Raw genomic sequence first — 24,108 nt, 5'->3', positions numbered from 1 at the left:
CAGATACAAATTTTGTTTGTTTTTTTCAATCAAATGGGCTTTCGTAACTTAAATAATTGCAGAAAAAACTATTTACTGCAAAAAGAAGCATCAAACATTTGTTGTGTACTGAATAAAAAACATATTCATGTTGAGGAAGCGAAGCTTGTCTGTTTCTGGTGAACTCTTAACAAACCTCTGATAATATGAGTTAAAACATTTAATTTCCCGTTGGGATCAAAAAGGTTTTTTTTAAATTGACTTTGTGTCAGTTAATCCCAGTGTAAGCCATAAAATGTCCTTCCTGCAGGCATGTTGGATCAGACAGTTAAACACACATGACCTCAAATTCAAACAAATCATCCAGCAAACATTTTAATTCTTCCTCAATTTTCTCCAAGCAACAGAAAACAAAGAGATATAAGTGGAAGGAGTGGCTTTATTACAACTTGAATTTGATTGATTTTTGCTTCCTCAGAGGTCTTCAGGTTCTCAGTTCGGTCCACACAGCCCAAGCAGGACTTTCTGATAATGTCCTTTGGTGTCATTCTGTTGAAAAACAGAAACATTATTGATGTGGTTTGAGACGTAAACATAGGAACAGTTTGAGAAACACATTTTACCATGATGTCCTCATGTAGGGTTCTCCCAAACATTGCCCGGTATTCCTCCACGACCTTCTGCAGGTCGACCTCGGAGCGGCTCACCAGGATCCGGATCAGAGCCTTATCACACGTACCGGAACCCTGGTGAGGCAGAAAATGGACCAAAACTACCAAAAACTGTAATTTACTGAAGTTTTAGTTGGAAATTCCGATTCCTTTTCATGGATCAAACTTAGTTTAGTCATAAAACATTATGTATGGTTATTCTAACAAAAACTGTATGTTGCATAAAAGACAGTTCATCTTAGAAATATAGTTTACCAAAATGTAATTTTTACACTGCAAAAACTCAAAATCTTACCAAGTATTTTTGGTTTAGTTTACAGTGTATATGTCTTAGTACACTTTAAATAAGACAAAACAATAAGACAAGTAACTTTTGATCAAGATTTAAGAGCTTGTTTTAAGTCAATGTCTTAATATTGATTTTTTTTAAAAGTTCTAGTTCCACTGACAGATTATTTTACTTATAACATGAAGAAACAGCATGCTGCAAGTGATTTTATTGTGAAAAGTTTAAAATTTTCAACTTCTTAAACTCAGAAATGTCCTATTTTTTTCTAGAAAATTTCTGAGATAAATCTGAAAATGCTTTTCAACAAAGTTTTGAATTTTCAAATTCAGAAATTTATTTTTTTCTACATTTTTGAGATTAAATAAAAAATTTCAAATTTTATGTTAGCAATAAAATCTGCAATTTTATTGCTATTTTATTTCAGGTGTCAGTAATTTCCAAGTTATTTTTTCTTGAAATTTTCTTAGATTAAACTCAAAATTAGATTAGATTTTTTTTCTAGCAAATTTTCAAGTTTTCAGCCTCAGAAACTTCCCATTTTTCAAGAAAATTTCTCAGATTAAATTTAATTTTAATTTCAGATTAATCTTAACTTTCTGAAATTTCTAAGCTTTTTCTATGAATTGTTTTAGATTCATCTCAAAATTTGAATTTTTCTAGCAGATTTTGAACTTCACAAACTCAGAAATTTTAATGGTTTTTCTAGCAATTTTCTGAGATTAAACTCAAAATTAGAATTTTTCTAGAAAATGTTTAATTTTTCAATCTCAGAAATGTAAATGTTTTTTTCTAGAACAATCCTGAGGTTATGTAAAACTTTCTGAGCTTTTTTGGCAGAATTGTACTTTTCCTTTTCCCCCCCATCTACACTGGTATTAATATGGCATCATACAAAGCAATTTGTTTTACACATCTGGAATTTAATTGCAGACAGACAAAGCTGATTTTATGTTAAAAGAGCTTTCCATATTACTCTAAACTAAGGAGTTTATTAAAACAGGGTAAATATGAACACTGTAGCCATCCTAATCCAGAGTAATCCCTACTCTAACCATGTTATTAGTGGGATTAGGAGCGTGTTCACTCACCTTCATGGCCCGATTGAGTTTCTCAGCAAAGAAAGCCGGTGTGTTCCAGGCGCATTTCACTGGACATGAAAGAGGAAACAGAAATAAAAACGCCGTCACAGACTAAAAATAACAGAGTCCAGATGTTCCTGTGTCTCCCAGCTGTGGAGCTTCAGGGTTCAGCTCGACGCGTCCAGAACCTTTTTAAGATGAACGAAAAGGTGAGAAACATTTAAACCAGCTGGATGGTGCTGAGCTCAAACTGAAGAGAAAATAAACAATCTTCTGTTCAGTTTGGGTTCCAATTCTAAGAGTGAAACAACATTTTAGATAATTTTAAAAAATGTGAGTACTGCTCTACAAAAAATCCCACATTTTTTGAGCTCCAAAAGTTTTGTTTTTTGAGCTCCAAACATTTTATACAAAATAACTTGAAATTTTAAGATTAATTCCAGAAATTTTCTTTAAAAAATGCTGAAATTTAAATTTGAAGTCAAAACATTTGCTAGAAAAAAAACTTTTTAAATTCATTTCAGAAATTTGAGACAAGCTCAGTTTTGACTCGAGTATGAAAAGTAAAAAAAAAAAAAAAAAGCCAAACATTTTCTAGGAAAAAACAAATCTGATATTTGAGATTAATCTCAGAAATGTAAAAAAAATCTGAGACTGAAAAATCGCAAATTTGATTTGAATGTAAATTGTTGGATTTAGAAGAAGCTGCCACATCTGGAACCACCACTAGAGGGAGCATTTAATTGTTTTTCTTTTCACAAATTCAACAAGTGAGATACAGAATTCTAATATTTTAAATGTTTGAGTTGCAGTGTTAAATTTTCTTTAGAAATTAAGGATTTTTTTATATTTCAGTGTGTTATTAAGCCAATAATAATCATATTACTAGTGGGTAATGGTCTCATAATGACAGTACTGTTGTTTATTGTGATAATCTGAGTTACTTTCTGGTCCAGAGTAACGTGTTCTGGGTACCGATGTCGATGAGGCAGTCCTCGATGTCTCCCTTCAGCTCCATCTGCAGGGCTTTCGGCAGCGTCAGGTCGCTGATGGTAGCATAATGCTGGAACGCTGGCAGGAAACACAAACAGAACTTTCATTTCATGTTGGAACGACTGAACTGACTAAATGTTTTACTGCTTTTAAATATATTCCTGCTTTAAAGCTGAAGAAGTTTTATCCACGAGGAAAAACAGTTGACTTATGTTTGTGTTATTTTTTTCTTGAAAACCTAAGAGTAAATGATGAATTGGATTACATGATTATATGCAAGAACATTATGGCCACTAACATATCCTGTTCAATCTAATTTGATCTCAAACTTTTTGGCTTTTCCTCAGAATTGACAATTTTTCTGAAAATGTAAAAAAAAAAAAGTAATCTCAAAATGTTGGCTTTTCTCTGAAATTTTTCAAAAATATCAGAATTCTACAATCTCAAAATTTTAATTAATCTAAAAGAAATAATTGGCTTTTTCTCGGAAATTTTAATTTTTTTTCTGTAAATGTCAAAAATTTTACTTCTAGTTTCACAATTCTAACTTTAATCTAAAAATGCATCTTTTTCCTCATAAGTTATTTTTTTTATCTAGAATTTTTTTGGGGGAAACCCAGAATTCAAACTTTTTTGAAGTATCAAAATTTCAACTTTCATCTCAAAATTAAATTTTTTTTCAAGAATTCTCACTTTTTCTGAGAATTCAGACTTCTTGAAAGTATTAATTCACACTTTTAAGCAGAATTTAGACACTTTTCAATTAAAATAATCCTACATTTAATCTTAGAAAATGTTACCCCCCTAGTGGCCTGAATGCTTTCCTGCATGATTATAACTCAATATTATCTCAAATCCTTGTAACATAACTCGTTCAGGTCACTGAATATTTCCCAGCCAGTCTTCTGTTTGGTGTCCAGGTGTGACCCGGTCACCTGTCAGTGCTGCTCCACCTGTTTGTCCAGGTGTAAAGTCACTTTGGAGTGAAACCCAACAATCACCACATTTCTGTCGCTCACTTTTAGAGAGCTGCGGGCCGCTGCGCGTGGTCAGGATGCTGATGAAGGTCGACACGTTTGCTTTGCCGGTGCCTTCACCAGCTTCAAACAAAATCTGGACAAGAAAAAAGTACAACTAAATTTTGTCGTCTGATAAAAGCAGAAATGCTTAAATCTTAGCATCTCGTCTTCAACACATGAACTTATGACTTTTTCCGTACTTGTACACAAATCAAGACAATAAAAATAAAGAAAAATCACAAAATAAACAAAGTTGAGTGACTCAGATTTGGGTTTCTTAGTTTAAATTCTACCTTGGCGTCCTTCTTGGCCAGCTCCATGTCGACCACAGTGTTCTGGTCTCGCTTGGTGTTGAGCATGGCCAGCAGCGCCGCGGTGAAGTCGCCGTTGGTCTCCTCCTTAATCACCTCCTCCAGCTCCTTCTGGTACTCTGACCACAAAATTCAGGTAAAACCTTTTAAACTGAACAAATGGCTTCAAGACCAACAAAAATAAAATATGTGGACAGTCTTGACCAATGAGAAAGACACAGGAGCAAAAAGGCTGCTGTTGGGATCGAGCTGTATGAGACGGAGCCGCCGTACTGCAAAAACACTAAACCTTAAGTATTATTGGTAAATATTTTATTACACTTGAAATAAAATAAAACTAACTTACAATTGACAAATTCAGCAAAATATAGTTTTTTAAGTAAACAATTTCTTAATATTGATTTCAAACAGTTCTTGTTTAACTGGCAGATTATTCCACTTACAACAAAACATTTTTTCCATGCAAGTAAAATTATTTGCCAATGGAACTATAGTTTAATTACCCGAATTAATTATTTCCTTAAAAGAAGCTCCTAGGTGTTGCTGAAAAGTTAATCGCAAGTAACTTTTGTTATATTTTAAGTGTACCAAGATATTTGCTGTATAAATTAGATTAGACATTACTTGATAAGATTTTGTATTTTTGCAGTGTTCTGATCTCATACTATTGTGTAGTAAAAAAGAGTTCCCCTTAAATCTATGGATGAATACAATCAGTGTTTAAACAGTTTAACAAAAGACTCTGATACTCTTTAAGTGAATAACGAGGTCCTGGTGAACATGTAGTAACAAACACGTGGGCTACATGTTCCAGTTAGCTAGCAGACAAAAGCTACATTGGATAAGCTAAATTTGCTAGCTTGGCAGTAAGTACTTCGGAAAATAAATATATTTTATCTTAGTATTACACAAGGGTGAATAGAGTTCTCAAGTAGTTGCAATGTGATTTTATTGTTTATAAGTTAGATTGGAACAAAACGAGGGCAAGTTCCTAGCTTCTGGCTTGTTTACTGTTGTCATAGCAACTCCATAGTAACCAAACCATCTGTCAGTTACAAAGTTTACGGAAGTGTGACATCGCATGAGAACTGCGTAAAAACCTTGTTTGAAGACTTTCTTTATTTCTTGAATTTCTGTGTAGGACCTGGTCGCCAGAACCTCGACGAGGACGTCCTCGTCTGTTCCCAGAACCTGTGGCAACAAACAGGAAGAAGAAATTCATCAGCAACATTGATCCTAAAACACTGGGGTGTCCAAAGTGAGGCCCGCGGGCCGTATGTGGCCCTGGGTGTGGCCCACACCCCAACCATTCAAAAATTACACCAGATCGTCCCAACAGCACATGGTGGTTGACGCAGATGGAGAATTTTTGTTTTTAATTGTTTCAAATAAATTTAAAAAGTAACTTGTTATAAGTGAAACTAAACTAAAACTTTTTCACCAATATTAAAGAATTAATTTCCTTAAAACAAGCTCCTGTTTTGCTGAGAAGTTACTTGTGAGTTAGTATTTCAAGTGGACCAAGATATTTGCTTGACAATCTAAACCAGTACTTCTCAAATAGTGGGGGGCACCCCCTCTCCTCCCCAGGGGGGAGGGCCATGGCAAAGTGTCAGGGGGGGTGAGAAGCAGGACTTTATAATTGTCTTTATTCATGCTTAACTGATGAACACGCCTGAACGCTGCGGCCAGGAAATAGACTAAACCTATTCTTACTATCAACGTTATGTACTTTTCATCTCTTCCCATCCGACAAGCTAAAATATTAGCAATATTGCTGGAATTTTTTCCACAATAAATGTTAAAAACCATATACTTTGTGAAAAACTAAAGTAGCTGACAAGTAACCAATGCAGTTGTAAAAAGTTTTATGGTTTTAAGTCTAAAAATGCAAATCCCAGTAAATTATTTGCACTTTTTCTTTCAAACTGAGTGTTGATCAAATGTTACAGATTCACTTGATGAACTGATTTTGGAAATTATTTTGACACTTAGAACAATAAAACAGCGGTTTTGATAATAAAGTGGATCCAGTGCTGGAGACAGTTTGTACAGAAAAATTATTAAATCTGAACAGATTTGCAATAGTATTTCAATTCTGGGGACGGAAGGACCCTGAAAAAAAAAAAAGATCTGTGGGGGCATCTTTCCACCATTTTGTTGCTGTTGGTCTGGTACCAAAATCTGACGTATTATCCTGACAGCTTCTTCCTTTACATAATCACTACTTCTAAATAATCTATGTGAATTCATTTTAAATATTAATATTTTCATTTTGGTACTGAAAATACAACAAAAGTGCATCTTTTTATAATTATGATCGTTAATAATTATGAATAGTAGCATTTTAAACTTGTGTTATTTATACTACAGATACAAACGATTCAGTATTTTTCATCTTGATCACATATAAATCTGTACCGGTTTACCTTGGTGGCTCTCCTGAGCAGGAAGGCATCGAAGTGAGCTGGAGGCATAAGCAGAGCCAGAGTCACGTCCTCCAAATCTGACCTGAGGACCGGCTTCAGGGATTTAACCAGATTCTGAAAAAAACAACACCAAAGGTCTGCTGCTTTAAATTTATTTAATCACTTTTTAACCTGAATTATTTAAATAAACTTTGCGGTGAAGTTACTGAGATGCACCTGTAGTTTCATTAAAAGTCCCATTAGTGGTGACATTTAATACTGTAATTACCTTTTCTTCAAATTCACCTTTTAAAAGTACTGAAAACCATGCAGACACAGATTCCTGTTTGAACGCAGGGAAAATAAAATCTCAACCAAATTAAACGACTGGAATGGAGCGGCTGTCAAAATGGACGAACTAGCTTTCAGATTTATTCCCGCCCTTATCCTCAGCGAATGCTCCGTTGCCTAGCAACCATGACGAGGCTAAACGTTGTCACGGTTTTGCTAGGGTTAGCTCAAAAAGAAAGTTGAACCAGATCTCTGTTTGTTTTGAACATCGTTTGGCTTCGTTGACCACCCAATACCTAAACATAATTCTACATTTTTAATCTCATTATATACTCAGTAAATTCACAAATGCCCTAATTAAAAAACATTTGTTTCCATTTTAGAAAATGAGGTTAAACAAAAATATTAGAAATTCCACCAATACTAAAGTCAGCAAAGGTTCTCTAATTTATGTGTGTCCTAAAACATTGTTAGTAAATCCCTGGAGGCTCTCATTTCCTAAGAAATAAAATAAAAAACATTGCATTTTATTGTAGTATTCTGCCTCTCAATGATTTAAAATATGATAAAAAATATTGCTGAACTTTATTATTCAGTTAAACCTACATTTCATTAAATTAAATTAGGATTAATGTATAACAAATAATAAAAAAACATGTCTATGCAACCATCCATCCATTTTCTTGCACCCTTTTTCCCTCAGTGGGGTCGGGAGGGGTGCTGGTGCCCATCTCCTGTAATGTTCAGACCTGAGGACCCGAAATTTCAGTCAGACACAAAGTAAAATTCAATAAGGTCTTTATTGAGGACCAGGTATAGGGACGGGGAACCACGAGCAAGGAACAGGAACCTCTGAGGACAGAGAAACAGGTTAGAGGGTTGTAGGTAGGAGGGGAAGGCCAAAAGTCTGTAAGGGAAAAGATCACTAACCTTCCTGGTGTTGTGGGGGATGAGGGATCCAGGTAGCACAGTGGAAGAGACAAGTGGCACACCTAGGGAAGGACAGGACTGGGAGGCACAGCGTTTAGGGCAGGCAGGACCAGACAAACGTATCTGAGGGTTGGGCGAAGAGCAGTGGTCAGGTCACGGAAAAAGGGTCCAGTACTAGCGGGCAATCTCAGGCAGACAATATCCAAGGGCGAGGCAGGAGGCAGAGGTCAAAAGGCAGAAACAGGGTCGAGACCAGAAAACAGAAGCCAGTGAAGAATCCGACGTGGGCAAGGCAAGGCAGGAAAATCCAAGGGTCAAAAATGTGTTCGTGATCGTGGTCAGGTCAGGAAGAACGCTGGATATCTACTCACTCTGTGGCTTTCAAAAATCTGGCACCGTCTGCCTGCCTGAGAGCTGAATATAACTGCTGGTGAACAGGTGGAAGACATGAGCCTGATTGTGCTCCAGCACAGCAGCATGCAGGTGAACCAGATGAGCTTGATGAGGAGTACAGAGGAGAGAAACATAGCAGGCAGACAGGCCAGAAACATGACAGTACCCCCCTCCTAAGGTCCGGCTCCCGACGGACCCTTCGGCTGATCAGGATGGAGGCGATGAAAGTCCCTCAGGAGAGACTTATCGATGACAAAGCGGCCGGGAATCCAGGACCGTTCCTCTGGTCCATATCCCTCCCAATCAACCAGGTACTGGACGCCACGTCCCCTTCTCCTGGACCGGAGGATGCGGCGCACTGTGTAGATGGGATCCCCATCCAGGAAGCGAGTGGGCGGGAGAGGTTTGGGGGCAGGCTCAAGACGAGGTAAGGTGTAGGGTTTAACCCGAGACACATGGAATGTGGGGTGGATCCTCATTGAACCGGGCAACTGTAGACGGACCGCCACTGGATTCACAACCTTGGAGATGGGGAAGGGACCAATGAAACGGGGTGCCAACTTCCGACTCTCCACCCGTAGGGGGAGATCCTTAGATGACAACCAGACCTTCTGGCCAACACGGTAGGTGGGTGCCTGGACACGGTGCCGATTAGCAGATCTGGACTGCACCTCTGACATTTTGATCATGGCCCTCCTGGCTTTCCTCCAGATCCGATGGCACCTCATAGCTGCAGCGTGAGCGGAGGGGACCTTAGCCTCCCTCTCAGGGAGGATGGGGTCGAAAACCCTGATCAGTTCTTTAGAGAATGTAGAATAGGTCAAACAGGAATCTGATTCATTCTGCCATTCTGCTGTCCCCCACTGTTTAGCCTTACCGGACAGAAGTGAGATCACAAATGCCACTTTGGAGCGTTCAGTAGGGAAAGAGGAGGGCTGCAACTCAAAGTGTATCTCACACTGAGTGAGGAACGCACGGCACTGGTCAGAGTCTCCTTTAAATAGCTCGGGAGGGGTCAGACGAGGCTCCTTGACCACAGCGGGCTGAACTGCAGGGGCTGGTTGGGGAGGTGTCTGTGGCTGTGCCTGGTCAGGAGGAGAAGACATGTTACGAAGCGTGGAAATGATTTCATTCATGCCGGTATTAAGGCGACTGATGGCACTCTCAACATTGCTGCGCCAATCTTGTGCTGACGAAGGGTCCATGTTTGGCCAGATTTTTCTGTAATGTTCAGACCTGAGGACCCGAAATTTCAGTCAGACACAAAGTAAAATTCAATAAGGTCTTTATTGAGGACCAGGTATAGGGACGGGGAACCACGAGCAAGGAACAGGAACCTCTGAGGACAGAGAAACAGGTTAGAGGGTTGTAGGTAGGAGGGGAAGGCCAAAAGTCTGTAAGGGAAAAGATCACTAACCTTCCTGGTGTTGTGGGGGATGAGGGATCCAGGTAGCACAGTGGAAGAGACAAGTGGCACACCTAGGGAAGGACAGGACTGGGAGGCACAGCGTTTAGGGCAGGCAGGACCAGACAAACGTATCTGAGGGTTGGGCGAAGAGCAGTGGTCAGGTCACGGAAAAAGGGTCCAGTACTAGCGGGCAATCTCAGGCAGACAATATCCAAGGGCGAGGCAGGAGGCAGAGGTCAAAAGGCAGAAACAGGGTCGAGACCAGAAAACAGAAGCCAGTGAAGAATCCGACGTGGGCAAGGCAGGAAAATCCAAGGGTCAAAAATGTGTTCGTGATCGTGGTCAGGTCAGGAAGAACGCTGGATATCTACTCACTCTGTGGCTTTCAAAAATCTGGCACCGTCTGCCTGCCTGAGAGCTGAATATAACTGCTGGTGAACAGGTGGAAGACATGAGCCTGATTGTGCTCCAGCACAGCAGCATGCAGGTGAACCAGATGAGCTTGATGAGGAGTACAGAGGAGAGAAACATAGCAGGCAGACAGGCCAGAAACATGACATCTCCAGCCAATGTTTCGGGCGAGAGGCCCTGGACACCCTGGACAGGTTGCCAGTCTGTCGCAGGGCAACACAGAGACACACAGGACACACAACCATGCACACACACACTCACACCTAGGGGCAATTTGGAGAGGCCAATTAACCTGACAGTCATGTTTTTGAACTGTGGGAGGAAACTGGAGTACCTGGAGAAAACCCACCATGCACAGGGAGAACATGCAAACTCCATGCAGAAAGACCGGGGCCGGGAATCGAACCCAGAACCTTCTTGCTGCAAGGCAACAGCTCTACCAACTGCGCCACTGTGCAGCCCTCTATGCAACCATTTTAAGTTATTTAAAACTGTAATCTTCTCCTGGTCTGTCGCTCAGTTTGTCTGCAATTTAAACAAGAACAGAAATCTCCTTATTGTCCCACCAGGAGTCTTGAGAAAGAAAACACCTGTACTTCCTTTAAAACCAGGGAAAAGAAGGAACCTTTGGCTGCTGAGGAAGGATCTGTGATGACGCATCTTTGTGCACACAGGATGCAGGAACAACTTACTTTTCCGTAGGACGATTCGTAAACGGCTTTAATTTTCTGCCTCTGCTCGTTGTTTCTCTTCACAAGAATGGCACCGATCACATCCACGTCCACTTCTACACAGAAAAAATAAAACTACTGCTAAATAGTCTTTTCTACAAAACTAAAACCTAAATAAAGCCTCAAATTATCTGGAATGGTAAAGTTTTTCAGTCATTTATAAAAATAAATAAATACATTTCACAGCCTCTACAACTTAGAAACAGGAACATTTCTGATCACACACTTTTACTCTCAATGGAACTCTGAAGGAGCTTCGCATCACTGCTGGCGTTGAAGTTTGGATACGGAGCGACCGTCCCGTAGAACTTTGGTTTGGTTTCCTCCTTCACCTTCACAAACAACCAAAATTAGATCATTTCCAAAACAATAACTACTGCTGAAAACATAATGAGGCTCAAGGAAAATATAATGGACGTGTTTGATTTACATAAATTAGTCCAAAGACAAATCTCAACATAGATTATCACTGATTCATTATAATAATTCAGTTCAAAAAGTGAATTGTATATGAAATATTATGCTTTCAGCTGTTTTTTGTGTCAACTGTGATGAATATAACTTACACCTAATTTTTTTCTTCCACTAAATTTTCCATACTTGCATAAAACACACTAAGCTACCCGTTTTTCTTTAAAAAAAAATACATTTTGAGGTTTAAAAGTATTTAACACAGTAGAAATTTAGACTGGTCTTGTGTAATCTTTTAACTTTATTAGAAAAATATAGTGGGTTTTCATAAACTGATGATCAAAATTAATACATTTTGAGTACTGAATGTAAATCTTTCACATTTTGAACTGAATTATTGGACTTGATGATATTCTAAGTTTCTTAACCTGCAGCTGTATTCTCACCTTGACAGTTTCATCCTTTGGGTCTCTGTTGTGGATGATACCTTTGAAGAACTTCTTGAAAAGAGACATTTTAGCTCGATTTCTAAAACCACTTTCAATGGACAAAACTGCAGGGGACAAAAAAAATGGAGATTTGTGAGTAATTTAGTTGTTACAATAAAAATGTAGAGAAAAATCTCAGCTGTCAAATGAGGAAAAACAGAAGAAACAAAGAAGCGTTGACGCATAATTAGATCACTACCTGCGTCCAGGTGAGAAACAAAGACAGGAAGCTAAGCTAACAAAATGCAAAAAACTACAAACAAAATAATTTAGAAAACTGACAGATTTTAACTTTTAGGATCTTACCGGAGTCAAAGCTCGTCCGGACAATCGGAGCTGCGTTGCAGTGAATTCAGATCACACCCATCTCCACCCTTTTCTAGGTAGTTTTACCTGAACGGCATCAGCCAATCACCTGTCAGCTCTCCTATCACCTCTCTGACAGGTGGAACGGCGCTCCTGTTCAGATTTAAGCTTTTTAACCTTTCAACTCAAACAGATTATGACTCATAGAAAAGATTCAGGAAGCAGCTAAAAGCAGACAGAACTAACAAAAGAGACTGGAATCCATGAACACACCCAGTGTTGTTGTCTGTTGATCAACGGCTGAACCAGATGGTCCAGATTCTTCCGTTCAGTGTTTTGGTGTTAAAGGAGAGCCGGACTGAAGCTATGAGCCGGAAAACCTTTTCCACATGTGGATCTTACTTCAGAACACGGAGTTTACAGACAGGAAGCTTTGATGATGAACAAATAAAAGTGTTTTGTAGGATAGAAAAGTTAAGGAATGCCAGGAAGTAGATGGATTTTGTGATCAAAACTTTGATTGGAAATTTTTGATTTTCAAATCAAATAGCTGGAGGTGGCAGATTTATCCCCATCTAACTTAGAACAATCAGCATATTAACAGTTGTGCTCACATGTGCTAATTGCATAACTAATGTTTCATTAAAATAAAAATTAAAAAAACAACACTTTTTTCATTACACTTTATGAGTTTTGGAACCTAAAGACATGTCATGTTATTGGGTTTAATTTTTTTACCCACATGCAGGAACACCAGATGGAAAACCAAAATCAGTAAAATATATTTATGAAAATAATAAACACTGATCTGAACTGCAGGTCTCAGAGAATGTGGCAACAGGTGTGGGTTCACTGCAGTGGAGGAGGAATGGAGGCGAGTTCGGGTGCAGTAGGAAATTTAAAATATGAACAAACCAGGAACGTTCTTACTTGGGCAGGTGGAGATCTGAGATGAGGAGAGTACTGAGGTAACTGGGGTGGAGATCTTGATGGAGGGGTTTGCTGCTTGGCCAAGAGAGGAACGGCGATGGAGACGGTCAGGATTGGAGGAAGGACAGGTAAGTTCTTCAGTTCCCCGTGGAACCGAGTGAGGGAGACAGTCAATGAGGAGGTCTAGGAAGGTTTGGCTCCTGCAAGGGTGTAAGTGGAGCGTCACGAGGAGGGGAGTTCACAATGGGTAAGAACCACGGCTTTATGAGGAGGCACACAAAGAATCACTAAGAGTTTCACAAGGAGATCAACACAAGGAGAAACACGGGTGGCCTGAAATACCATAACTGGGTAAACACTCTGCTAAAGAAGTGTTGGCTGCTCCCTCCTCCAGATGAGAAGATGCATTGCAGGTGTGCAGGTGATCCAGGTGCAGATGTTCACGCCCTCCAGAATGCGACCTCTGGTGGAAAAAGAAAGAGAACCAGCCATCCCAAAACACCCAGGATCTCGACAAAAACAGTATGATCAACCAGCTTCTCTATATGGAATGCCTGAAATGTCGAAAATAGGACATGTGGACCAAGAATTAATGAAACAGTTTTTTGAATACAAAGTCCGTTAAATCCACTCCAAACTTAATATATTGCAGTCTTTATTTGTGAACGTGTTGCTGTATAATTTGAAAGCTTAAAGAGATGGTGACATCACTTCTGACCTCTGAAAAGCACATCTTCTGAGGTTGGGATATGTTTCCTCCAACAGGCTCCAAAGGAATCACCTCAAACCTATGGTGGCCGACAGGTGCAAATGCGCAGCAACAGAGAAAACATGCAAACAAAAAAAAGACACGCACACAAATAAAATGCAGCAAACAAAATAAGAGACGCAAAAAAAGAATACAACCACAAATGAAATGCAGCAAACAAAAGAAAAGATGCAAACAAAAAGTGCTGAGAACCGGAAGTGCTCCAGACCGCTAGAGGGAGTCAAACAAAAAACAGCTGTGTCCAAATTTAGGGACTGCATCCTTTAAAACGGGTGTTCAAAAAAGCATCAATGGCGGCAAAATTATTTTTGCTGTTGATACGAAGAACATAAGGTAGCCGTTGATGTTGTAACTGTTCTTTTATTGCCGAGTGCTTTACGCGGACATGCCGGTTAAACTGTAAATAACGTAACAAAAAAAAAAGAAAAACAAAACGTCAATACTTAATATTGCAATATTCAAAGGACACAAACTTAAACATAGCCTTACAGCATTAATATATAACTCACCACATTGGGCAACACTCATGAACATTGATAAGATTGGTAAGATGTAAATTTATGGCAGGTTCGGCTTGTTAGTGTGGTTGCTAGGCAACCTAAGTACACAACTGGTCCGCCGTTCTTTTTCTTCTTCTACACATTAATCCATGTACCAATACAAAGAACTATAGAGCCCCCTAGTGGAACGGGAGGAGTGAATCCAACATCCCGGCCCCGATGAACTCTACAGATGTTCATCTCAGGAAAAATTGGTGAACGTAACAACCTTAGATAACTATTTAATTCTAACCTTGTCATGAAAAACAAAAAACCTTTTCAAATGAAATCTCTACCTTTTCTGACAATTGAACTTAAAGTGGTGACTACCAGTTTACAGTAATCGTGATAAGATTGAGTGAAAGTCATCTGTAACGTACAGAAAAACCCACACAAGCTGAAAAATAAGTAAATCTACTCATCCATATTTCCTTCTAGCAAACACAGTTTGTGTAGAGGACGGGTGTATGTGCCTCTATGAGTCTTTACTCGCACTGATCGCACCAGACCATCAGCTCCGATGTTGACATCAGTGACCAAACCAAGAGGCCACTGACTGCGAGGCGTGCATTCATGCAGGATCAGTACAAGATCTCCGACCTGATAGTTTCTGGAACGGTGATTCCACTTCTGCCTCTGCTGCAGGTTGGGTAGGTACTCCTTCACCCACTGAGTCCAGAAAATGTCGGCTAAATACTGGACTTGGCGCCAACGTCGACGGTACAGATCCTGTTTTACAAAGTGACCAGGAGGCAGAGTGCACTCTGATCTCAGCAGTAGCAAGTCATTGGGAGACAAAGGTTGACCATCCCTAGGGTCATCTGACAACTTTGTTAGTGGTCTCCCATTGATGATGTTTTCAATGATACAGAAAAGTGTCATTAATCCTTCATCATCCAAAGTCTGTTGTCCTGCAACGCTCATGAGAATTGAGCGCACAGAACAAATCTGTCTCTCCCATACACCTCCCATATGTGAGGTGGCAGGAGGAATAAACTTCCACTGCGTTTCTCGCTGGAGGAGATGATCCTCAATCCTATGCTGGTTCCATCCTTCCAGAGCCTTCCGTAATTTGTGACGGGCACCAACAAAGTTCATCCCATTGTCTGAGCGTATCAGAAGCAAAAGTTTATTATTTGAACAACAATTTATACTCTGTAGCTATTTTAACTATCGTAAATTAAAATTATCGCGGTACATCGAGTATACTCGATATATCACCCAGCCCTAGTTCAGGTGTGGAACTAGCCTGGCTCTATTGTGGTTCTGTTGGGTCTCAGTCTGTTGTTCTGATGTTTTTCTTCAATTCTTTGGATCGTTTGAACAAACTGTAAGTTTGCTTTGTTTCCTATTGAACTTTGTGAACAGAAACTATTCGACTTGATTCTGCTCTGTTTGGAGAAAATGTTCACTTCTAAATTCAGCTCAAAGTTTCATCTCCCTGCTGTTTGAAAGCTAATATACAGGATTATTAAATTATTGATCAAGTGGATGAAACTTAATAAGGTTCACTTACAATTTCAGCTCAAAAATTAATATCTCTGCTGTTTGAAGGATTGCAAGATAATTGATGAACAGCTGGTTTTATTTAGTTTCTTCTCTGAACAAAATGCTTTATGGTTTTATTTCCTGGAATCAAACTCTGGTCTCCACCATTAAGGTCAGAAAACCCTCTTGCTTAATTCAAAATAAAAATAATTTTATTTAAAAAATATGTTTATTTAAGTCAGTCAGATTATTAAATAATAGCAGATAATCCATTTGTAGAGATTAATAATGAACTAAAATCCTTCCTGTTGTTCAGGTTGAATCAGTGAATGTAAATGTTGCTCCATGTCTCCATCTAGTGGACTGATAGTAGAAGTGCAGCAGCTGATGGCAGCTTCCTCTGCCTCTCTGCTGTCTGACTGCATTCACCTGACACTGATATGAAGCAGAGAAGAAGAGCCAATCAGAGGAGGAGCAGCTGATCTTTTTCCAGCTCTAATGATGTAAAGGATGATCAGAGTTGATGTGCAGATGAATGATGTGTTTCCTCTGCAGGTGAAGCTAGAAAGTGTGTGTGAGCTGATGTGAATTCAGCAGCATGGATCAGTGTGAGGACAGAGAGGAGGGAGTCCCTCCCTCTAAAACCACTCTGTGTGGGGAAGATGAGAGCCAGAGCAAAGGTCAGAGGTGAGGTCACCATCTCTAACTGTCCACAGCCCTTTTCACACAGCGTTCACTATATCAGGCCAAAACAGACGTGGTGATGAAGCTGCTGCTGCTCCTCTTTGCTGCTTCATCCAGACTGAACAGATTCAGTTTTAATCATCATGTTTCTGTCAGGATCCGAAAGAGACGCGAACCAGAACCAGAACCAGAACCCAGCTGTGTGAGCAACAAGTCAAAGGATGACATCATTACCTTTAAATCTCCTGGATCTCCACCATCAGAGAGGTGAGCTGTTTCTAACTGCTGTAACTGATCTGTTTATCTGTCATTGTGGCCATGTGACGATACCAAGTTCTGTTGGGTTCTGTTGCCATGGGAACATTAGACTGAATATCAGGTTATTTTATTTTCATTCCATCAATGCATATGGTAACATGTCTTGTTAAAGACGTCGACACATCTTCCTCCAGGTTTGTGATGTGAGAGATCAGCAAGTTAAAATCAACCAAACTTAATAAATGCAAAGATTTCTTTGGAAAGCTGACAGAAAAATTCACACAAAGATTCAATCAGATCTGGTTTCCATTCTTAATACCAGCAGTTATATAGAATAAAGCCATACCTTAAACTGCACTAAAACCTCTTCTGGAATATTACCACAGCGGCTGCTCATGTCACGCTAATTAAGGCTGGTCGCCTGACTGCAGTCAAATATGGAAATATGCAGTCAGAACGGTTGTGTGTGTGTGAATAAAACACTATCAGACAGAAAGTAAGTTCAAGTTATTGTATTCAATCTTATATTTTTGCATATATTTAGGAAGGTATTCAATAATATTTATATTTTTCTATAAGTATAAACAATAAACACAACAGAACAACAACAAAATAAATATAAACCCTGATGACACCCAAGAGTTATTTCTCTTATTCAAGTCCATTATTTGTTAAGCACGGTAGGGTTGCCACCTTTCAGAAACAACAATAAGGGACGCCCACCACAGCGTGTAGTTTTACTCACATGTGGTGGGACGGCGCTGCAGTGATAGAAATTATTTTATGGGAGTGTTTTTTGTTTTTAAAAAGTGATCCAGAGAGCAATCATTCATGCATAGAGTACTCCAAAATTGTACTCCAATCAGAGTAGCAGACCTTAAACACGTTTATTTAATCAAGTGTAAAACGTATTTGGTAAACTACTCAAGTACTGAGTAACTGATCATAACATCTGATTTAATATTCAAAATGTGTCCTCAAACAGCCAAAAGTACAAAAGTTATGTGAACATTCTGATATTTTAAATAATATTACCAGAATAATTTATACAAAAAAGGAGTTAGGTTTGGAGGCTGGTTCTATAACAAATTCACCACGAGGGCCAGGGTGGTCAGTGTTTTTTGAAACAAAAAAAACTAAACAAAAACAAAGCAATATAACATCATTTGATATAATAAGTGAGCCAAAAAGGCCACATCTGTCTCCAGAGATCCAGGTTACAGATCCCTGGCAGATGGAAAGTGTCCTACCTATCTCAATACAGCAGCTAAAAGTTCTGCACTAGAATATTTAATTAATTATTAAAGTAAAATTGTGAAGATTAAAAAGAAATCCACCAGTGAGAATTAACACTAGACATTTATTTAGTATAATTTCCTCAGTACCCCATTGGTCCCCCCTGACTTGCAGGTCTGTGTCTGGTGCATTAATATTACATTAAATGACCACTGAACACTGAATTCATAAAATATATCAATATTTCAAAAATAAAACATACAGAAAGCATTACCAAATCTTTAGGTTTAGGAAATATTTATGAATTTACTGTGAATCTATTTGTATGATTTGTTCTTTAAATTACCATTTGTATTATTTTGGCTGATATTATTATACATTCAATAAGCAGATAATCAAGCCAATATAGTTTGAGGTGATAGCAGCTTTCTCTCGCGAACTTTTACCGACAGCTGGATAAGCACAGGTTTCGAGAGATTCGGTTTGGTAAGAAAATGCTAAGCTTGTTTGAGTCGACGTTAGGGTTGCCACCTGTCAGAAATCAAAATAAGGGACGCGTACTCCTAGTCTCATAGGGGGGAGTGGGTGGGGGGCAGTTGGACGCAATATCGTAACACTGTGAGTGAAACAATAACTGGGGCAGCCTACTATATAAAGTACTCGGGGACCACTTCTTTGTTATTACAAGTACATATTTGTAGAATTCGGAACAAATCGCATCCCGTTTTGGTTCAATACGGGACGCTACATTTAACAGTCAAATACGGCACGGTTCCGTATTTTACGGGACGGGTTGCAACCCTAGTCGACGTATTTGTGTGAGAAGACATTCTCGGTTGTGAATTGAATTAACAGACTCTCACTTACAAGACATTTTGCTCATCAATACCACTGCCTTTGAGCCAGACCTGGCCTATGTGCCGCAGTCCAGATCTCAGTATCACATTAATGCAGGCAAGTCATTTGTCATTTACAATAAGACTCTGAATACATTTTGTTTTTTAAGATCAAAATAAGTCATAAATTCAGACAAGTTTTCAGTTTTCACTCCAGAATAATAAACTTTAAAAAATCTGATCATTTACTAATGTCATATTTCAAATGAGCCCTGCACTTGTTGATATGACTGTTACTTGCTATGTTTTCTGTTATTTTATTTAAAAATTCTGTAAATATTGAACTGCCATGGTGAGATATTTTTTTATGTTTCAAATGTAATTTGCACACAAGAGTACAATTACTTCTGTTTAACCGTTAGAAAAAAGTTAGTGTTAAAAAAGTGAAGTTAAGTGAATATTCAATTGCATATGATATGCATGTTTCAAATGAACCAAAAGACATGCTTAAGATCGCTGAAATTAAAATAAAAAAGCAAATGTAAAACACAGAATGGCTTGCTGAAATGTGTTTAAATATATTGCTGTTCTATGTAAAGAACATCCGCCAAGGTCGGCCCCCCTACATTTTTAACACACCAAATCTGGCCCCCTTTGCAAAAAGTTTGGACATCCCTTATTTATGCTGTGTAATAACTGTAAAAAATAAAGGTAACTTCTTCACGGATTTTGCCTATCACGGGTTATTTTCAGAACGCAACCCCTAAGAAAAACAAGGGTTCGCTGTAAATGTTGAGTTTACTTAATTTTTTTCTACAGCAGACGTTTTGTCAAAAAAGCGTAACAAGCTCAATTTCAAAAGGTTGTAAAAACTTTTTTTAAATAAAATGTGTGGAAAAAAACAGTCCATGCATCCTCATTCCAAATACATTCACTTAAATTTTCACTTTATGCTACATGTTCACATTCTTTATTGACTGTATATCAAATATATTTTAAATGTAACTGAAGATATGACATAATACAACAATATTCAATAAAATACAAAGACTTAAATCTTATTGTACGGACTTGATCAAATCACTACGTTGCCTGTAGGAATTTTTAATGTCCAGCAGGTGTCAGTATTGAGTGACACAGTATCAACATAGTATCGCTATGAGTCGAAACGCCTCATGACGCCTCATTTACCCATCACTACCGGTAGCACTGACAAAGACTGAAAACACGAGCTAGGCTAACCAGGACTTAGCAGTTCCACTGGAGAGCATCGACCTAACAACTGAAGATAAAGACAGCTTTCAACATACGTCTGACAAGGACCCGACGAAGAACACAGATAACAGGTGAGACTAAATACACACGGGGTAATCAAGGGAACAAGACACACCTGAGAGACAAACAGGGAAGACGCAGAGGCAGAGACACAGGAAGCAAACTGAACACACAAAAAACACTAAAAATAAACACAAAAACACGATCATGACAGGATATTGACAGGAAATTATCACCTGATGTTGGTAACAACCCAAATAATCTACTCACACAAAGAAATCTAACCAAATTTACTGATAAATTGAAAGTGTAACAGTTATGGGCTAAGCAGCTAACTGCGGCTACAAAAGCAGCATCAGAAGAGTGTCCTTTGAATGAGCCTGAGGTGTGAATGAAAAAAGGAGGCAGTGCTTTTAGTTTGGTGTATATATTAAGTGATTGAATAAAAGCAGACAATTACAGCAGCACAATGAGACACAAAATAATTGACTCAGAATAAATTAACTCCAAAATCATAAAGTCCATAATCCTTTTCCTAGCTCACCATCTTCAGATCCAGATGAGGATCTGATCCACCAGGGCAAAAAACCCGACCTAAAAGGTCAGAAGAACCCATTAAGTGTTTAATCAAAAACAATTATGTACAAACATACAATGAAATAATTATTCCATTTGTGCATTTAGTTTATGCATATTAAATGCAAATGCAATTATTACATTTCTAATAATTAGACATAATCAAACATTTCAATAATCATGTTAAATAAACCATAATTTAAATAAAGTAGAACAAAAAGAGTATTATAACTCCCTCCAGGCAGAAAACGGACACAAGGCATTCTTGGTTGGTTACTGGCATTTAATAACTACGCCGTGAGAACTGTACAAAAAATAAAATACATTTTACATAAAGAAAGACATTCCATTTACAAACAAAACTAAAATACAAAAACGAGTACCTCATTGGCCGCTTCAACCTGAAAGGGTTAGTTAACTCCGTGTAGCTTCTTGTAACCCCGCTACACGAGCCTCGGTGCCTCACCAAATCTCTCCAACAATGAAAAGAAGAAAAACATGCTGCCCTCTGCAGTGTGTGGTGTGTAACTAAAAATATGTGCCTAAATGAAACAACAAATTAAACATTGGTTCCACTCTGGTAACCTTTTCACAACTTATAATAAACATAAAATATTTACATCAACTTAAAATCATAAAATTAAACCAAACTGTATAACTGCCGCCGATGGCAGCCACAAGTATCAATCATATTTCAAGTGAATCAATTTAAAGTTAAAGTTAAAATGCACTTTCAAAGTACCAATCAATAAAAATAAAATAAATTAATTGTCAAATACTCAAGCAGAGTGAGAGAAAGAAAAAATAAAATAAATAAATATAATGCACAATATCAAACTTAAGTGCAGCTACATTCTGTTCTGATCAATTTCATTTTAAACTTCACTGGCATCAATGCAAAAGTACCAAAGCTTCACAAAATCATTGCTGCACCAAACCAGTTACCTTCTCACAGAGAGTGGGGCGAACTGAGCCACAATCATCTCTGACAGAATCCTGGTGACGGTCCAGCAAAGCAGCGCCAATAACTAATAAAATAAAGCTGCAATTAGCAATCGAGCAGAAGTTTCACATGACAAAGCAATATTGCTATCAGATAACCAACCAGTGACATGCGGTGAGGTTCATGGCTGGTGAGGCACCGACTTAATTATAATCAGATTTACAAATCTAGACCCCCTGCATGTTATTGTTTACATGAAGAAATTTCACGCATGCGTACAATGCTGGAGGGCAAAAAGACTATTCTTTAACATGTGATGCTTAGCCTCGCTGCCGCTGCAGAATATTCCGTTATCTCAATCAAACTGAGACATGTAGATATTATTAATTTCGTGCTGTGCTTAACAGCAAAAGGGAGAAACCGTTAAAGTACAACTCAAAACCACGTCTTTCTCGCTCTCTGTATCATCGTAGCAACTGCATTCTAGCTCGCTGTTCCCATCTTTTACTCTGCAGTTGTGGAGTCACATTGTCTGAGTTCATGAGCGCCCCCTGCCATGAGGCAAGGAGAACTGCCTGGCTTACCTCGAATCTGTTCTCAGCACACGAAATACGTTACACACACAGTTGGTGACAATAAAAACACAGTACATTAAATACATAAGCTAAATTATGGAAAATCAGCTCATACATTAAATGTTTTTAACCATTTAATTGGCGACATACAGACAGGAGGAGCATGCTCCCATAGAATAGCAACAGGTGCATAAGCGAGAGGTTGCGCAATCCTTGGTGAGGCTCAGCTCACTGCTGCCTCACCGGCTTCACTTCCAAGCATTTGAATGGAAAAATGCGAAAATTCAGGGATTTTGAAGAAAAAAATCACCCGATTTGGTTAAATTAAATGAAAAATGGGTACTTTATAGTACAAACCACAGGGCGAAAATATCTTTATAAATGATTTTATTATTATTACTTTTCCATGATGACAGGTGAGGCCTCACCTGCCTCACCTGTCATCATGAAAAAATAATCGCATGTCACTGTAACCAACTCACCAAGGAATCAAGTCAGTAGGTTTACAGATTTGCATCAGTTTGTGAGAAAGACGCCAACAACAAGCCACAATCACCGTGGAAACATGTTGGAGGCTTTAAATCAGCTGGCAGAGTTTGGGGCAACACAGGTATGGAGGACCAAGACTGACATAATAAGAAATAAAAGCCTAAATATATATTTAGTTTTTCCTTGTCCTTGCACATGACACATGTCAAGAAATGTATGTATTTTCTTTTTCATTTCCCCTAAACATGAGTTTTTGTCAAGAAAAGTACATATTTTGTTTTGTCTTTTCCTTATACAAGCCATCCTTCTGTAATTGCCTCCTGCTTCGCCTTTTCTGCTGCATCTTTATGTTAATGAGCAGAGCTGCCTTCTCTGTCCAGCTCCTCTCCTATTGGCCAATAGAGCTTTGGAACCAGCGTCACTGCGTCAGACGTTGTGGAGCGTTTACGTCTCGCTCAGTCGCTTGCCATCTTTATAGCCCACAGACCAAAACAAACTTTATCCCGGTGGTTTTATTGTGTTACCGACTGCAGTGAAGTTAGTTTTGACTTGGATATTAGATATTCCAATAGCAAACGGCGTTTAGCTCAAGGTTGATCCGATTTATGATCACTAATTTCGGCCAGCTGTTCTCCAGCTCCCTCCTCAGCGATCGGAGGTTCAGTTAGGGACTGTCAACAAATTTCCAAACCAAACACTCCTGTCAAACAAATGTTAATAAATGCTTCGCCTTGGACCAACTGGCAAAAAAGTGGTAATTCATGCTTTTACATGACACACACTACCCTCTATTAAAATGTCAAGTCATATTCAATATTTTAAATAATTTTAATGTTAAATAATATGTTTTCTTCAATAACTTCCACATTGACTAGAAATCAGTGTGTAATTGTTGTACTAAACTGTATAAATGAGGCACACATATTTTTATTCATTTTAACTCATATTTTATTTTTGTAACCTATTTCTTTTAGTTTCTCTTCAATGGCATCTAGGTCATGTGACCTAATGAGTCAAAATCAGTGTGAAATTGTTCTACCAGTCTGTGAAGATGACGTCACAAGGCAAGGCATTTATTAACATTTGTTTGACAGGAGTGTTTGGTTTGGACATTTGATGACCAACTGAACGTTTCATTAGTGGAGTTTGTCTCCCTCTGGTGGTGAAACTCTTACCTACCTGATGTCTGGTTATTGAAAATAGATTGTTTTTTTCCCCAAATATTTTTTAGATTTTTCTGCTATACAGACATACAAAAAAACATGAAAAATAGAACAAAAATTAACATACAGTGCAATCCCTCCCCACACCCCAAAAAGATAAAACACACACAACCCCAGGGCTCACTCTATCTACACAAAAAGAAAACAGAAATGAAGTTTACATGTCACA

General features: G+C 38.5%; 2 protein-coding genes and 1 long non-coding RNA gene across 5 annotated transcripts; all 3 read right to left on the bottom strand.

The window, feature by feature from the left end:
• Positions 1 to 328: 328 nt before the first annotated feature.
• On the bottom strand, positions 329 to 13,499 carry LOC103474077 (annexin A1-like). Of its 3 annotated transcripts, XM_081613803.1 has the most exons (13): positions 13,049 to 13,499; positions 12,119 to 12,271; positions 11,771 to 11,877; positions 11,140 to 11,245; positions 10,875 to 10,969; positions 6,771 to 6,884; positions 5,442 to 5,532; positions 4,324 to 4,460; positions 4,031 to 4,124; positions 2,994 to 3,089; positions 2,028 to 2,086; positions 603 to 725; positions 329 to 528 (listed from the first exon to the last, which is right to left on the bottom strand). In XM_081613803.1, exons 3-13 carry the CDS (start codon positions 11,837 to 11,839, stop codon positions 472 to 474), a joined length of 1,041 nt encoding a protein of 346 aa, XP_081469929.1. In that variant the 5' UTR covers positions 11,840 to 11,877; positions 12,119 to 12,271; positions 13,049 to 13,499; the 3' UTR covers positions 329 to 471. The 3 variants fall into 3 exon arrangements, with proteins under 3 accessions (XP_081469929.1, XP_081469930.1, XP_081469931.1); XM_081613804.1 differs by lacking the exon at positions 13,049 to 13,499 and having other exon boundaries at positions 12,119 to 12,318; XM_081613805.1 differs by lacking the exons at positions 12,119 to 12,271; positions 13,049 to 13,499 and adding an exon at positions 12,012 to 12,111.
• LOC145554268 (uncharacterized) lies at positions 7,822 to 9,615 on the bottom strand. Its single transcript, XM_081613806.1, has 2 exons — positions 7,971 to 9,615; positions 7,822 to 7,892 (listed from the first exon to the last, which is right to left on the bottom strand). The coding sequence occupies exon 1, from the start codon at positions 9,566 to 9,568 to the stop codon at positions 8,537 to 8,539; it is 1,032 nt and encodes a 343-aa protein (XP_081469932.1). The 5' UTR covers positions 9,569 to 9,615; the 3' UTR covers positions 7,822 to 7,892; positions 7,971 to 8,536.
• LOC145554269 (uncharacterized) lies at positions 9,632 to 10,868 on the bottom strand. The gene is made up of 2 exons (XR_014090293.1): positions 9,781 to 10,868; positions 9,632 to 9,702 (listed from the first exon to the last, which is right to left on the bottom strand). It is a non-coding gene; the product is annotated as an uncharacterized LOC145554269 (long non-coding RNA).
• Positions 13,500 to 24,108: the final 10,609 nt, after the last annotated feature.

The sequence above is a fragment of the Poecilia reticulata genome, chromosome 12 (assembly GCF_904066995.2).
Source record: "Poecilia reticulata chromosome 12, P_reticulata-male-v2, whole genome shotgun sequence".
Lineage (NCBI taxonomy): Eukaryota > Metazoa > Chordata > Actinopteri > Cyprinodontiformes > Poeciliidae > Poecilia > Poecilia reticulata.
Note: the sequence above shows the minus strand (reverse complement) of the source record. Positions and strands in the feature narration are given on the sequence as shown.